The sequence below is a fragment of the Sorex araneus genome, chromosome X, assembly GCF_027595985.1.
Source record: "Sorex araneus isolate mSorAra2 chromosome X, mSorAra2.pri, whole genome shotgun sequence".
Classification (NCBI taxonomy): Eukaryota; Metazoa; Chordata; class Mammalia; order Eulipotyphla; family Soricidae; genus Sorex; species Sorex araneus.
The window spans coordinates 74,217,858-74,233,000 of record NC_073313.1 but is presented as its reverse complement, the minus strand read 5'-3'; the positions used below and the strand labels follow the sequence as shown (position 1 = coordinate 74,233,000).

At 37.7% G+C, this 15,143-nt stretch overlaps 1 protein-coding gene across 4 annotated transcripts in view; it reads right to left on the bottom strand.

Annotated features, from left to right (window-relative positions):
- MCF2 (MCF.2 cell line derived transforming sequence) overlaps positions 1-13,533 on the bottom strand; it is a 76,581-nt gene extending 63,048 nt beyond the window's left edge. For 2 of the 4 annotated variants that reach the window (XM_055122352.1, XM_055122354.1), the window contains exons 1-4: positions 13,127-13,532; positions 4,367-4,486; positions 3,464-3,580; positions 1,368-1,517 (exon numbers count right to left, since the gene is read on the bottom strand). In XM_055122352.1, coding sequence (XP_054978327.1) covers positions 1,368-1,517; positions 3,464-3,580; positions 4,367-4,486; positions 13,127-13,177 — 438 coding nt within the window. In that variant the 5' untranslated portion in view covers positions 13,178-13,532. Of the gene's footprint in view, positions 1-1,367; positions 1,518-3,463; positions 3,581-4,366; positions 4,487-13,126 lie in introns of all 4 variants that reach the window. The other 2 variants (XM_055122351.1, XM_055122355.1) reach the window with 2 other exon arrangements.
- Between the last annotated feature and the right edge of the window lie 1,610 nt (positions 13,534-15,143).

Below are 15,143 nucleotides of genomic sequence, written 5' to 3'. Positions count from 1 at the left end.
GAGGGAGGGAGGACGGGGGAATGAAAGAGGGAGGGAGGGATGGAGGGAGGCAGGGAGGAGTCTTCTGAGTCCCCATGCGGTCTCTACTTCCATTTCACACTAAGCATGCAGTGGAGGTTTAAAGAGAACTCTGGTGTCCCTCTTGACTCATTTCAAATTAGAGGTCTTTGCCTCAGAAGAGATGTGCTAACAAAAATGACTGTTTTCTTACTTGGAAGTATTGCTAAATTAATTTATTAACTAGTTTACTTGGGCAAATGTTGGAGAACTTGTGGACAAAATAAACAGTACAGTAGACAGAGACCTTGCCCTGCATGTGGCCAGCCCAAATTCAATCCCCAGGACCACATAGAGTCCCCAGAGTCCCTCCAAGAGTGGTCCCTAAGTGCAGAGCCAGAGAAAATCCTGAACACCGCTGGTTGTTGCACCCCACCCCAAAAATAGACAAGAACCTTGGGGCCTGAGAGATCATATAGGCAATTGCTTTGCAAGCAGCCAACTCTAGTTCAGTCCATGGCACTACATATGGTCCTCTGATTACCTCCAGGAGTAAGTTCTGAGCACTGACTGTGAGGTAAGGACCCCTCCCAGAAAAGGCCCCAAGAGGTAACAACTTCCTGAGAGAAAGAGACCACTTAGAGTTTGCATGTATAGCATATCCTTGTATCCTTGTATAAAATATTTGTGGGGGGAGTAGTTGATAATTTTAATTTTAATTTTTACATATTTTTAAACTTTCTTATTGATTGAATTTCTGTGATTAACAATACTGTTAATGATGATTTACATCACCAGTGTACTCACCTCCCTCACCCAAAGTCCCTCCCTTTTGATTCCTCCCCCTAAAGTTATGTGGATCACATTTCCCACTATGTGCTCGTTTTAAATTTTAATGTTATTTTAGATATTATGGTTTACAAGCTGTCACTAGTAATGGTTCATACATGAACTATTTCAACACCAAACCCTCCACCCAGGTGTTCACTTCCCTACACCATTGTCACAATGTCCCTCACCTTAATTATAATATGCTTCAGTGTCTTGCCAGAATTTCTGACCTGCCAACTTGCCCTGCAAATTCTAAACGTCAGTCCCACAATTCTTTCAGTCAATTTTTAAAAACCAGGAGAATGGGCACTGGTGGAGGGATGGGTAAACAATCACTGTATGACTGAAATGCAAACACGAAAAGTTCATAAGTTTGTAACTGTACCTCACGGTGATTCACTAATAAAAATTTTTAAAAAATTATAATGTGCTTAATAATCAGCAAATTCTACTTTTATTTTCCTCCCTACCAATGCAGGTGGAATAAACACATTGGAGCACCTCTATATAAAGAGAATGGCTGGCTAAAGCAGACATACCTTTAACAGGCGGTACCTTTGATCACGAACTGCCATAATTTCTTCTATAGCAGGAATATCATAGGGCAGTTCTTTCTCAGCCAGCTCAGTTCCAAAACATTGTAACATCTGAGCCATTTCTTTCACTGTGAGGGCAAAATTTTCAATAGCCTGCAAAGAGTCAATGGTACTTTTTAATTTTAATCATTTTAAATGGATGATATTATGGAAATACTATCAGAGAAGCAAATGCTTATCAGTAAATATATTTAATTTTGTTTAGGTATGACAGAAAATACATAAATAAACTCATCCTATGCTAAAGAAATTTACCACTGATTTAGGCCATTAACTCTAATTTTTGCATCTAAGACATTAAAAACTAAGTGAGATGAAGAGTTTTCTTGACTGACGTTTAGCTAAAGGACTGTACTTATATCTTAGACACCAAGAAATAGTGATTCCAGGCATTGAGAAATTTGTCTTATGCTCTTACAAAACATGGGTTTACTTTATTGTCTTCAACTCTACAATTATTAAGTTGCTTTTGAATTTTTCTGAAGATAAATGAGAACAACAAAGCCACTTTTTATAGATTTATTAGTACTTTTTTTACTAAGGTGATGGAAAAACAGCTAGCTTCAGAATAATTCATTTCAGAGAACACAGAAGACTTTAATCTGTCTCTGTTGCCCTGAACTGTCAGGGAAGGTTGTGCTGTTTAATTTCCTGACAAAATCAATCAATCCCAGAAATCAGGGCAACATGGAGAGATTGTATAAGCCTACCGTGCAGCTCATGGTACCTGCTCTCTGATCATTTTGACAATATATTTTCATTTGATTCGGTGGGACTGATGAAAAACTCTGAATGAAGGAAATAGGACCCTTACTTAATTTAATGTCCTTGTTTCCTTCAGAAGGATCCTCATATCTCTGGGATTTGAAACAAGCAGATGTCCTTATACCACAGACTCATACCTGAGAGATGCAGGGCTATAGGGTATTTGTAAATTTCCAGGACACAAGGAAGCTTTGCACAAATCTGCCTCATGAATATCACTAGACTGGTAAGATTAGCAATATTACTTGTCTAATTTGAAGGCTTGTCATATTCCAGTCACTGTGTCCAACATTTTTTTTAATTGCATTTAATTTTTCCAATATTCCTTCAAGGTAAGTACTACAGTCTCATTTTACAACTGGGAAAACTGAGACCCAGAGAGGTTCTACAACTTGTCCAAGGCCATAGTGGGGCAAGTTAGTCATGCTAAGACTTGAACCCAAGCATTTCATTTCTACATGGCCAAATAGGAAGCAGAGATTCTACTCTTGATTCCCTATGTTTATCTTCTCAGTGCCAGTCTCAGTAGCTCTTCATTTCAAAGCATCTCTAATGGAAGAAACTCAAGATATTGATATGACATAGCAATTCCACTTCTTGGCATATATACCAAAGTACAGAAACATAATTTGAAAGCATATATGTATACCTATTTTCATCATCACACTTAGTAAAATATCCAGGATAGGGAAAAAACCCAAATGTCCAATAACAGATGAATGGATCAAGAAGATGTGATATATATAACACATATATATCACATTGTATATATCTATAATTAAATGCCATGAAGCCCTAAAAACAAAATCATGTAATTTTCAGCAATATGGAAAGAACTACAGAATACAATACTGAATGAACTTAGTCAGAAGGAAAAAGAGATACAGAATGAACTCTCTCGTATGTGGGACTTTAAGAGACACAGCAAGGTAACAATGAAAGGCCAAAGGCAACACAATTGGAAAAATCATACACAGAATCAATTTGGGGGATTAGGGGGAGGTGTTTGGGGATCTCTGAGGTAGGGAAGGGATACAATAAGGGTGGGTGTGTTGTTGGAATCATGCTCATGAGAAACCATTATCAATAGCACTGTAAACCACAGAATCGCAATAAACATTTTTGAAAAAAAGAATCGAGATGTTGAATCACATACATATTTGAAAAGTAGGAATCCCAGAAGTCTGTCTTTCCCCAAGAGGAATAAAATTCTAGAACTGAGTTTAAAGACCAACACAACTATAGGCTCTACAGTAAGGGCAAATGAAACATACATTTCTGAAGATGATCCATTCTCTGTGGCAGTAATGCAAGGTGCCGCCTAACTCAGGGGTTAATTGCTTTTCATCAATGTATGTCAGCAAATCACTAACTGAGCTCAGCATAACAACCTATACAAATAAGCAAGAAAGATATTGTTAAACTGTTAACTCCCTTCATGACATCTTTGCATTTAAGTGTGCAATGAACTAAAGCATTTATTTAGCTGTTTATTTTTAATAAATGGTTTCCAGAGTCTCTCCTGTCTACTCACCCCACAACTTCATACACAAATGCATGAGAACTAGGGTGTTTTAATCATTAGTTTTCATTTACAAAACATTTATTTATAAAGGAAAATTAATCTCCAAAGAAAACCCAAATATTTCATTCTCTTTGATCTAAAATTTTGCACTGTTAATGGTTAATCTTTTGAAAGACACATACCTATGACAAAGTAAGGAAGTTTTATGGAGCAAATTATGATTTATCAGGAGGAACAGATATTTGAAGAGGTATCAAAATTTATGAATATTCTATTCCTAATTCTAATGTATAAAAGTATCTTCAATGAAAAGAACATGCTACTCTGTACTAGCACAGGCTATAAAATTCTTGGAAGTTCAAAGACATAAATGACATCCATTTTTACTAAAAAATAAAAGGTACATATTCTATACACATGCATACATATATACATAACATAGAAGACATTTTTCAAAGATATGTTTTGTTTTGCTTTGCTTTGTTGTTTGCAATATTTAGGATTATATCCAACTCCTCACATATAAGGCTTGCGCTCTTATTCTGAGACACATTTCTAGTCACTATTTTATTCTTTTTAAATGCTTTGTAAGTGCATGTACAAAGGCTTTGTAGGCCTCATGGGATCAAAACATTGGAAAATATAGTCTTACTGGTAATTTCAGCATGAAATCCTCCTGACTAAATCGAAATCCAATGTCTGTAAAAGTCCGTTGAAGAAAACTGGTAGGTCGGAGAACCAGAACCAAGTGCAAACTCCCAGGGAAGGAAGCCTGTAATGCAAAAAGAAAGGAAAATATTTCAAAATATGTTCTAAGTAGGCATGCATTTCAAAAGATGTATGCCTTGGCTCAGTCCCCTGTATCAAAAAAGAAAGAAGTAAAACCAACCTGAATGTCATAAAAGCGACTTAAAGGAAATAACTTTTAAAATTAATTCTGATAAAATCTAAAAATGTGGAAACAGAAATAAAACTAGTGTAAGGTCATTAGAGCTGGCAATGTTTGTGACACGGAATTTTCTCACAGCAAAGTCCAACCTAAGTCACAACGAACTATATTCTTCAATTTCACTTGAAAGTTACTTATGTGCACCCAAATAGCATTGATTCTCTGCAAAAATAAATGTAATTTATTTCCCAGGACAGAACTAAAAGTCAAAGGCAGCTGAAATACTAATAAAAGAAAATGTGAAAAACTAAGGCTCGCCGAGGGGCACGCGCACTCGCGGGCTCTCCTGGCGGCTGTCTCACCGCCCGCGTTCGGTGCTCTGGAACCGCCGTGTGTGGACTGGATCGGGACGGCAGGTGGTCAAGGACAGGCGAAGGAAGAACAAGGACCAAGCTGGTTGCTGATTAGTTACCGTTTATTCAATCTTCCATCTTTCTCATCTCCCTCACTCCTAGCTCCATCCTCTCTCTTGATCAACTGCCACCTCTTTCTCTAGTCTCTCCTCCTCCTTGTCTCTCCCACCTCGCCCTCTAGGCTACACCCAGCCAGGTAGCAAAATCAACATAAGAAAGCCCTTCCTGAGGGCAGGGCATTCCAAAGCCCTTCCTGACTCTTAAGGGTTTTTTTTTCCTTTCCGTAGTCCAAACACTTATTAACATCTTAATACTAGTTATTTTTGTATGGACATAGCAAGAGATACATTGAGGCTTGCAAGGCAGCTCTCCTGGCAACATCTTGCCACAGGCTCAGACCATAGCACTCAGGCCAGATTAATCATTCCTCACCCTAGCAGGGACCAAATCTAGTTATCACTGTTTGGATCATGACAGCATTTGTCCATGATCAAAATCTTAACTCATAGTTAAGCATTAGGCACTTTGGCCAGGCCTATCTCGATGTCAGGGTAGCACACAACTCACTGCTTGCCCTGGGTCTGTCTCATCCCTCGTCGGAACCCTGCTTTTGGGGGTGCTAGGAAGTAAGGGCAGCTGAGGCTTAGGAGAGAACAGATGCCCAGGAGGAAAATAGCATGTAGAATCAAATGACTCCCAGGTTACAAAAGCACAGCATTTGCTAAGTCTTCCTGTGTCCATACAAAAAGGACATTGCTCTGAATAAACTATACAAAGGACTCAAGGAGAAGAGAAAAACATTATTTACAAGTCAACAGAACACTAAGAAAGGAGCTACAAATAAACAAAGAGGAATAGGAGCACTGTAATGGGAGTAACCCAATAAACCTAAACTACCTGAGGCTATTTATCCTACAAGAAAACTTTGTTTTTAAGTCACATATTTATTCCCATCCCAGCAACATTCACTGAGTATCTTCTTCATGTTCACACCATGAGGTTAGTGATTGTCAGGAACTGGTAAGAGTCAGTAAATGCAGATTGATAGAATGAGACGGAAGGTGCCCTACTTTTGCCAACACTTAAAGACAAGTTACTTTCATTCTTTCATTGATTCTTAGTTGATATGATCTTTTTCTCTATGAAAATGCCTGATGTTCTATTTTTTGATATTGTTGAGGAAATTTACAAGTGCATACAAACATTAGGAATATTTTGGAACCTTGAAGCCTGAAATATTTGCCTACCTACAAAATGGGTGCAGGGGATGTTTGGGTGCAGGGGAAATAGTATGTAAACAGAAATGAATATTTGTCGATTGTGACTGAGGCAAGACCCAGTCTCTACCTTGCAAACCTATAAGATCAAGAATGTCCCAGCAGTCAAGTCTATGTATAGCTTGTACTCTATCATGTATGTCGGTGATACACGAATGTATGACACAGCTGATAACACAGGAAGGAGAGAGAATCAAAATTATTATTCACATACTCTGTAAAGAAGGTTAAGTCAGGGTTTAAGGAAATTCAGCTGCTTCTAAATCAAGTATTTTATGTTCGATGGTTGGTTATTAAATCAGCTATTGCCACCATTTGACAAAGAGGTTATCCCAAGCACTGACAGCTGCATAAAATACTTCTAAAAAGTAATTTTACAGTTTAATCGGATCATTCTTTCTTATTTTTAATTTTTTGGTTTGGGGGCTGTACCCAGCAGTGCTCATGGATCACTCTTGGAAGTGCCCAGGGGACTATGTATATATATACACACATATATATATACACATGTATATATACATATATATGGTATTTTAGACTGAACCAAAGTCAACTACATGCAAGGCAAGGACCTTATGCTCTGTACTAACTCTCCAGCCCTTAACCAGATCACTACCAAGTTAAAGTTTGATTCTTTTATCATACACTCTCCTTAATTAATTTCTTCAAAATGTTTAGAGATGTTTTCCCCAAGAATTTGTATTTTTAGAGAAAATGGTCTCTCATGAATGAAAACTTCATTTATTTGCCTGTATAATTGCACTGGACTGGATCGATAGCACAGAGGGTAGGGTGTTTGCCTTGCACGTGGCCAACCCAGGTTTGATTCCTGCATCCCTCTCAAAGAGCCCGGCAAGCTATCAAGAGTATCCCGCCCACACAGCAGAGCCTGCAAGCTACCTGTGGTGTATTCGATATGCCAGAAACAATAACACAGTAACAAGTCTCACAATGGAGACATTACTGGTTCCAGCTCGAACAAAAATCAATGAACAATGGGATGACAGTGCTACAGTATAATTGCACTCACGGTGTTTTTCACTATAGGATAACTTTAGATTCTCTACTGAAATATTTTACAAATTTTTCCAGGACATAGATTCTGTTAATCCAGTAGTTATTCTTAAATTTAGCAATCACTTGGAAGAATATAGATCTTGTATGCATGAACTACACAACCACCAAACTGAGTGACACTCAAACATATCATTTGTCAGGTTATTTTAGAAAACTGAAATATGTGGTTCAGACCAGGAACATTGTTTCTATCCCTCATGCCCATAATATTCATATTTGACTGAGATATATTAATTTTTTCACCTCAATCTCATTCACTTGTCCCAAATATTAAGGCTTTCTGATTATAGCGAGTTCCTAACTTCACATGAATTACCATTTGTATCTTCTCTCTAGGGAAAACTATATAAGCATTAAGGTAGAGAAAAGAAGTTGGATACCTTGTGCTCTATTTTTATGCTCATTTCATAACTGGAGAAACTGTGATCAGACAGAATAACAATTCCCCAGGGATGTTCATATCCTAATCCTCAGAACCTGTAGGATGTTTTTTCTCCGACCGAAGATAGACTTTGTCAAAGTGACTGTGTTCAGGTAATTGAGAAGGAGAATGATCTGGGATCATTGATGTGGGACAGTGTAATTTCAAATGCCCTTATCAGGTAGGAGAGTATGAGAAGCATATGTGTTAACAGAAGCAGAGAAACACAGGCCTGTAAGTCCAAGAATACGGGCAGCTTTTAAAAATTGGAAAAGTTAGGGGATTTAATTCTCTAAAGTTTCCTGGAAAAAACATGGCCCTTCTGATACTGTTTTTTTGCACAGTAAGATAAAATTTGGACTTCTGTAAAATTATAACAGAATACATTTCTGTTCTTTTGGGTGTGTGATAATTTGCTACATCAAAAACAAATAATTAATACACTGAGATATTGTGAGGTTAACTTATTTGTCAAGAACTGTTTGCTGAAAATAAAATAAAATAAAATAAAATAAAATAAAAGAACTGTTTGTTGGTTTGTACCTGGAAGAATTCAAACCTAGATTCACCTGATCACAGAGCTAGGCTTTTAAGCAATATATAAGTGAAACATGAAGAAAAGTTGATTTTTTCACTTCTCAGTAGGAATGACAAATAGAAAAAGGTTCAAAAGGAGAAATTTGGAGAAGTACATCAAAGGTGATACAAGGATCACCTAAGGTCAAGAGTCTAAACCCTAATGCAAATCAAAGTAAAGGTGATGTAAATGCCTACTGTGTGTTAGATGGATGCTGGAAATGTGTGAAATAGAGGAAATGAGTATTTTAATGAAAACAGTGAATGAGATAGAAAATGACAATTGGTACTCTTCTGAGATTATGAATAGGAAAAAGTTAGGCAATGTTGGAAAGTTGTAAAGGGAGTGTGTGTGTGTGTGTGTGTGTGTATGTGTGTGTACTAGCTAGGCAAACCTAATTATGTCATGTGGGAAGAAAGGCCCAGGGGTGTGTGTGTGTGTGTGTGTGTGTATGTGTGTGTACTAGCTAGGCAAACCTAGTTATGTCATGTGGGAAGAAAGGTCCAGGTTTGCCAAAACTTTATTATAACAAAAGAAGCCAAACATCCAGAGTGACACTTAAAAATATTACAAGTGCAGAGTTTATGAAAACACTATCCGGCCAAATCAGCTCTAATGCTTATCAGTTTCATCTTTTGAGCTAAAGCTTCCTATACATTAATTTCTACAAATAGCAAATAGCATGCACATTACTTTCTGTGTGATTACTTGCTAGAACATTGGAAGGGACAGAGTACAGTTGAGAAATTTTAGCCTAGGAAACCTGATAGATTTAAGATCAATTTGCATATGTTTCCATGTGAGCATACATAAGGTATATGATGAGAAAAGTGTTCTGATGTGATATTTGCAGAACTAAAACTCTCCAAACAATCCATTTTAAAATTAGCACTTAAGTGAACAATCAAAAAGCATATCCCAGTTCATAAAAGTATCAGAAACACATATCTGACAGCAAATGTGACTCAAAATCATTGAGTTTTTGCATTTCAGTTTAGGAATGTGAATGGCATTTCGGTATTATTTTATGTGCTACTGTAAGGATCACTAATCTGAAAGGTTATATAAACATGAAAAAGCATGATATCTACTTTCTCCAGAGCCAGCTCCAGATTTCAAAACTATAATTTATTTTTGAGAACTTACCAGAAAAGCAAAGGAATAGGGGTAGGGTCAGCCTTGTGCTAGTTTGTGTTTTGTTTTCTTTACCCCCCCCCCATATAGTCTCAGGGCAGAAACAGAATCAACACTAGTTTTTTGCTTCTTGTAGGCATTGAGGGTTTTTTTGGTGGGTTTTTTTTTTTTTTGCTTTTTGGGTCACACCCGGCGATGCACAGGGGTTACTCCTGGCTCTGCACTCAGGAATTATCCCTGGCGGTGCTCAGGGGACCATATGGGATGCTGGGAATCGAACCCTGGTCGGCCGAGTGCAACGCAAACGCCCGACCCACTGTGCTCCAGTCCCAGCATTGGGTTTTTTTTTTCTGGAGTTTGAACTTGACTGACTGAAAGACACCACAGGTGAAGGGAATGCACTGTCCATCTTCACAGAGCTCACAGCCTCATATAGCCCCAGGCCAACAGCCACTGCAGCAGCTCTTACTCCTTCATGTGAACTTATTTAGATTTCTCTCACCTTTTCCTCCTAAGGAGATAATTTTCTCAGTTCCCCTTACCCTTACTGCTCAGTTGCGTGGCTTTGCAGCAGTAAGAGCAGGAAGGACAGTAAAAAGCATAAAGTTAATGCGCGCATGCCTTCACTACTCAATCTGAAAATTAAATTTATCATTCTTTTGTGTGGCAATTCATATCCAAGAGTACATACTTTGCAGTGACTCTAGTTTAAATTTTTTATGGTTAAAATGCCTTGATACCATATGAAATTTTGGTCTATTTTATTCAATAAATCAATTGATATTACCAGAGATTTTTTAAAATATCATTCTTTTTATATTTAGGGCAAAGAAATGCAGTTACAAGAAGAAGATACGACTGAAATTTGTGTGCTGTGTCAGACTTATTGCACATATTCTCTCCTTTTTAGCCTACGTAACACCGCAGCTTTGTCACTATTACTGCCTTTTTACAGACAGGCACACTAAGTTCACACTTAATAAGCAGTGACACCCAGACCTCTCTGAATTTTGTTTTCTTTTTGGGTCACACCAGGAGATACTCAGGGGTAACTCCTGTTTCTGCACTCAGAAATTATTCCTGGCAGTGCTCAGGGGACCGTACCAGATGCCAGGGATTGAACCCGGCCAGCAGTGTGCAAGACAGACGCCCTACCCCCTGTCTGAACTTTAAAGGCAAGTTCCTTCCATGGCTTCTGAACACTTTTCAGGACACACACTTGGTTCAGCCTTAAACCCATGTTCAAAGTTGCTGCTCAGCAAGTCGAAATGTCTTGACCTTGACATCTATCAATTGGGAAAAACATAGTCAAAAGTTGCTGGAAACAGGGGCTGGAGTGATAGCACAGCGGGTAGGGCGTTTGCCTTGCACGCAGCCGACCCGGGTTCGAATCCCAGCATCCCATATGGTCCCCTGAGCACCGCCAGGGCTGATTCCTGAGTGCATGAGCCAGGAGTGAGCCCTGTGCATCGCCGGGTGTGACCCAAAAAGCAAAAAAAAAAAAAAAAAAAAAAAAAAGTTGCTGGAAACAATATAGCCTCCTGGAGTCTGCTTTAATGGAAACTATTATAACTTAATACCCTCTAACTGAACATAATGTTGACATATTTGTATATGACTGGGGACTTATGAGGAGTTTCCAACCCTGCACAAGATACAAAAGAGCACAAAAGTGCAAGTAACTCTACGGATCACCAAAGAGCTTGCCAAGTGACCTCAGAAGCAGGACAGTCTGGAATCCTCTTCCTTCAGTGGACCTTTGTGATCACATATCTATTCTCATCTACTCCCCAGCACTTGATCACAGAAATTTCAATCTAAGAAACAAATTTAATCCTCTCTTTGAAAATATAATTTGCCATACCATCCTTCCAGATTCTACCCTTCATTGACTACATAATTAAACCAACTCCAGAGATCCTTCAAGGTCAAATCACCAGGTGAGTTTCAAATATTTCTCTCTGGTTAAGCCCTATCCTTATAAGTAAAAAGAATCCATCTTCCACTAAAGTTCTGGACTTCAGTTTAACCCAATCAATTTCATTTTGAAGTATCCGTTCCTAGGAATCACTTACAAAGCTTACTTTTAAGAGGAAAAGAAATGGAAACAGAAATATATGCTCATGTTCAAGGTCTAAACAAAGTTCACCTCCTGTATGAGGCCTTTCCTGTGACCTGGTTCTTTTGCTATACTTATGCACATACCCTTCCCTCTCTTGAAAACTGAGAGTTCTGTAAGTTCAACAGTTCTGTATTTACACAAGTAAATATTACTAGATATATCTATTCAATGAATACCTGTGTGTTGTGCATATATACAGATATTATAAGTACATAATACAAAGATCTGCACATAGACAAGTCAATGCATGCATAAAGCAATTAGGGACTTTCTGAAACCTTAAGTTGTTTTTGATAATAGAAAACACTTGTGTAAGTTGCATGAAAAAGAACAAAGCACAGAAACAGGGATTTCTCATGCACTGTAAATTGTTAAAAGTTTAAAAAATAAAAGTTTAAAGTTATCATTCTCATAATACAGAGTCACACGTAGAATGAAAGACAAAATTATGTCTAAAGTAAGAACCATATACAAACTTAATTTTAAATAATCTTCCCATGGTAAGAGTTTTATTGGAGAACCAATAATTTACTCGTCCATTGGCATTCATTGCCATTCAACAACAAATTTCTTACTGGCTTACCCCACCCCCTTACCTTACTTTTAATTTCAATGTTCTTTCTTTCTACAGCTGATTTTGATTTGCTTATTGTGTGTCCTTTCTTAGCTTTTTGAGGAGCAAGTTTATTTTAAATTGTAAGATCACTAACATTTGCCTTAAATTTTTGAAAGCATGGCTTGTGAAACCTTGTTAATAATGAGTTAGTTATGAAATTAGTGTTAGTTCACATTTCTCCAAAATACATCTTAGAAGTGCTTTAGAAGTTTGCTGGAAATTTGGTATACTGGTGAACCAATAATGGTGAATTCTTAGTTAGAAAACTAAAATTTGTCTGAAAGAAAAGAGTACTAAATTTTAGTCTATAATGAAAAAAATTAGTCACCTTTTTCTTTTTTAAAAAAAGTTGTCAACAGGCTCGAATTCTCCATCTTTATGAGTTTGGAAGTAACTGAAACCAGAAATATTTTCTATCATTACAGACTTTAACATATTTTTCACTTGTATACCCAGAAAGAGCCTTTTCAAATGCGGATGAGCTTGTCTCCAGACCTGTCCATGAGATCATACTCTATTTGACCATAAGGAAAGAAAAGATGAATCCTTTTGTTAAATACTATTTTCACTCGTGATTCCAAGCAACTCTATCAAATGATTCAAAATTATTCTTAGAGTCTTAAACTAATAAATTGACTAGTCATGCTTCCTCTGAAACTTGATCACATGTCGATCTGGAAATTACATTTGACACCTCCTTGACTCCTTTACATTACCCCTATGTCAATATCACCATAAGCACATCAACACAACCCATGCAAGCACAAATCTCCATTCCCTCCATCTGTCCTGAAACACCCCGTTCAGCAGTCTGTGCTATAGCACGATGCTGCAGCATCCCTGAACTTGGGAATAGGTTTCCCAGGACTGCAGGCAGAGCCCTTACCGCATTCCTTCTGAACCTCATCTTGCTTCTCGGGGGATTTGCTTCTGCCATTGCGCCTATACACAATAACACTCTTCTTGTCCAATTGTCAACGCAACATTGATGAAATATGAGCTGCGTCTTGGGTAGTATTTAAAAGTGGCAGCCAAAAATCTCTATCCAACAAAGCTCCCGTGGCTGCTTCCGTTACCGCTGCCATGGCAGCACTGCATAAAACCCACTATCCCTGATTAGTCAGCTGACAGATCCTTCCCCGCTGCTCATTGTAATTCACAGCTGACACGGTCCCCCAATTACTTAGCCGGATTGAACCTCATGGATTAGTTTGTGCTGGACTCCACAAGAAGATCTGACATGTCCTAAGAGTGGAGGAAGGGAGAGGGAAAAAAGCCTCTCCTAAGGGCTTGATGTGACTGGCTTTCTCCTCTGCGGAGTTTGATTTTTAAGGTGGAATGGTAAGAATTGTCTTGAAGGTAGTATTCACTGTTGTCTTTATTCTTCTCCTATTTAAGTCTATCACTTCGATTTTTAACTCTTCCTTTCAATTTAGTACCTTGGGGGTTTAAATTGTGTGATAGATGAGCAATGCAAGAAGGTCTGTTCTCATGTAATCTGGAAAGAATATCACATGCGAACTTTTAAGGTGGATAAGAGTCCCCAGTCAACCTGCTTCCTGATTAAAAGAAAAAAAACATTTGTGTCTCTTTTCATTAATTATGAAACATAACCTAACTACGCAGGTTCTTTTGGAATTCACAGATTAAGGTTTTCAAGTTGAATTGTCTCTTTCATAGGGACTCATTTAAAATAATATACAAAAGACACACCCATCTAGACAGTGGCAACTTTCAGTAGAAATCCTTCCTGAAAGCCAGCTCTTTCTCTTACAATGATTGTGTTTCAGGTATTATTAATATCCAATAATATCCAGTTTTTAATATCCATTGGTTCCAGCCCAGGAAACAATGCCAGGTGTAAACAGGGTTAAAACCACTGATTTAGAGAAACTGTTATCTCTACCAGGGTCTTGGGAAGATGAGGATTAGAATTCAATAGGGGTGAATATGTCATTTAGAAATGACATGTAGGAAGGTTCACCTTCCCACTCTAATCCAGAAGGGAAAAAGTCCAAAAGGACACACACCAAAATGTTTGAAAGTGCTGATTTCTGGATGGTTGGATTATTAACTAGCCTTCTTCTATGTACTTCTCCATGTAAAATAAATATACAATATAACCATTTTTATTTTTTAAGTTCCCATAAAACTTTGCTTTGCAATAGATTGTATAAGGATCCATAAATCTCTCTACATGCATTTATTATGCATTCTTTTCATTAGATTTTAGTTTGGGGTAAGTTCCTTCTCTTAATATCCTTTACTATTTTCCTCTTACTTTCCAACCTCACAATCCCACCTATTTTTTGGTGGCACTGTGATTTACAGTACTGTTCATGACAGGATTTCTTTTTATTGTCTCCATTAGTATCAAAATAACCTGTGTCCCCCATCCAAAAAGGAATAATGTGAATCTAAAATAAGATGTTATCATGGAATGCATTAGTACTTACTGAAATTTTATGGAGAGAGATTTTGAGAGAAGTCCATGAGTCCAATCTTCGATCAACAATAAGGATAAACCGGCCATCAGATCCCCTCTGCCTGTAGATTTAGAAGAAAAATGATTCACGTAGTAATAACCCAAATTTTCTAGGTATTTTCTCACTTTTGATTACTTTATATCTGTTTTATCTATTTTATTTTGCTTTTGGATCACAACTGGTGAAGCTCAGGGATCACTCCAAACAAGTTGCTTTGGGGGATGGTGTTATCCCATGCAAAGTTCAGAATCATGTAGTGCCAGGGATTGATCCAAAACTTCATGCATGTAAAACAAGCACACAAGCCCTTAAGCTCATGCTCCAGCCCCTTTTGATGTTTTGATTCAAGACAGATGTATATTTGAAAAGCTATTACAAATGCTACTTTGAAAAGTCAGTTGTATTCCATATACTACT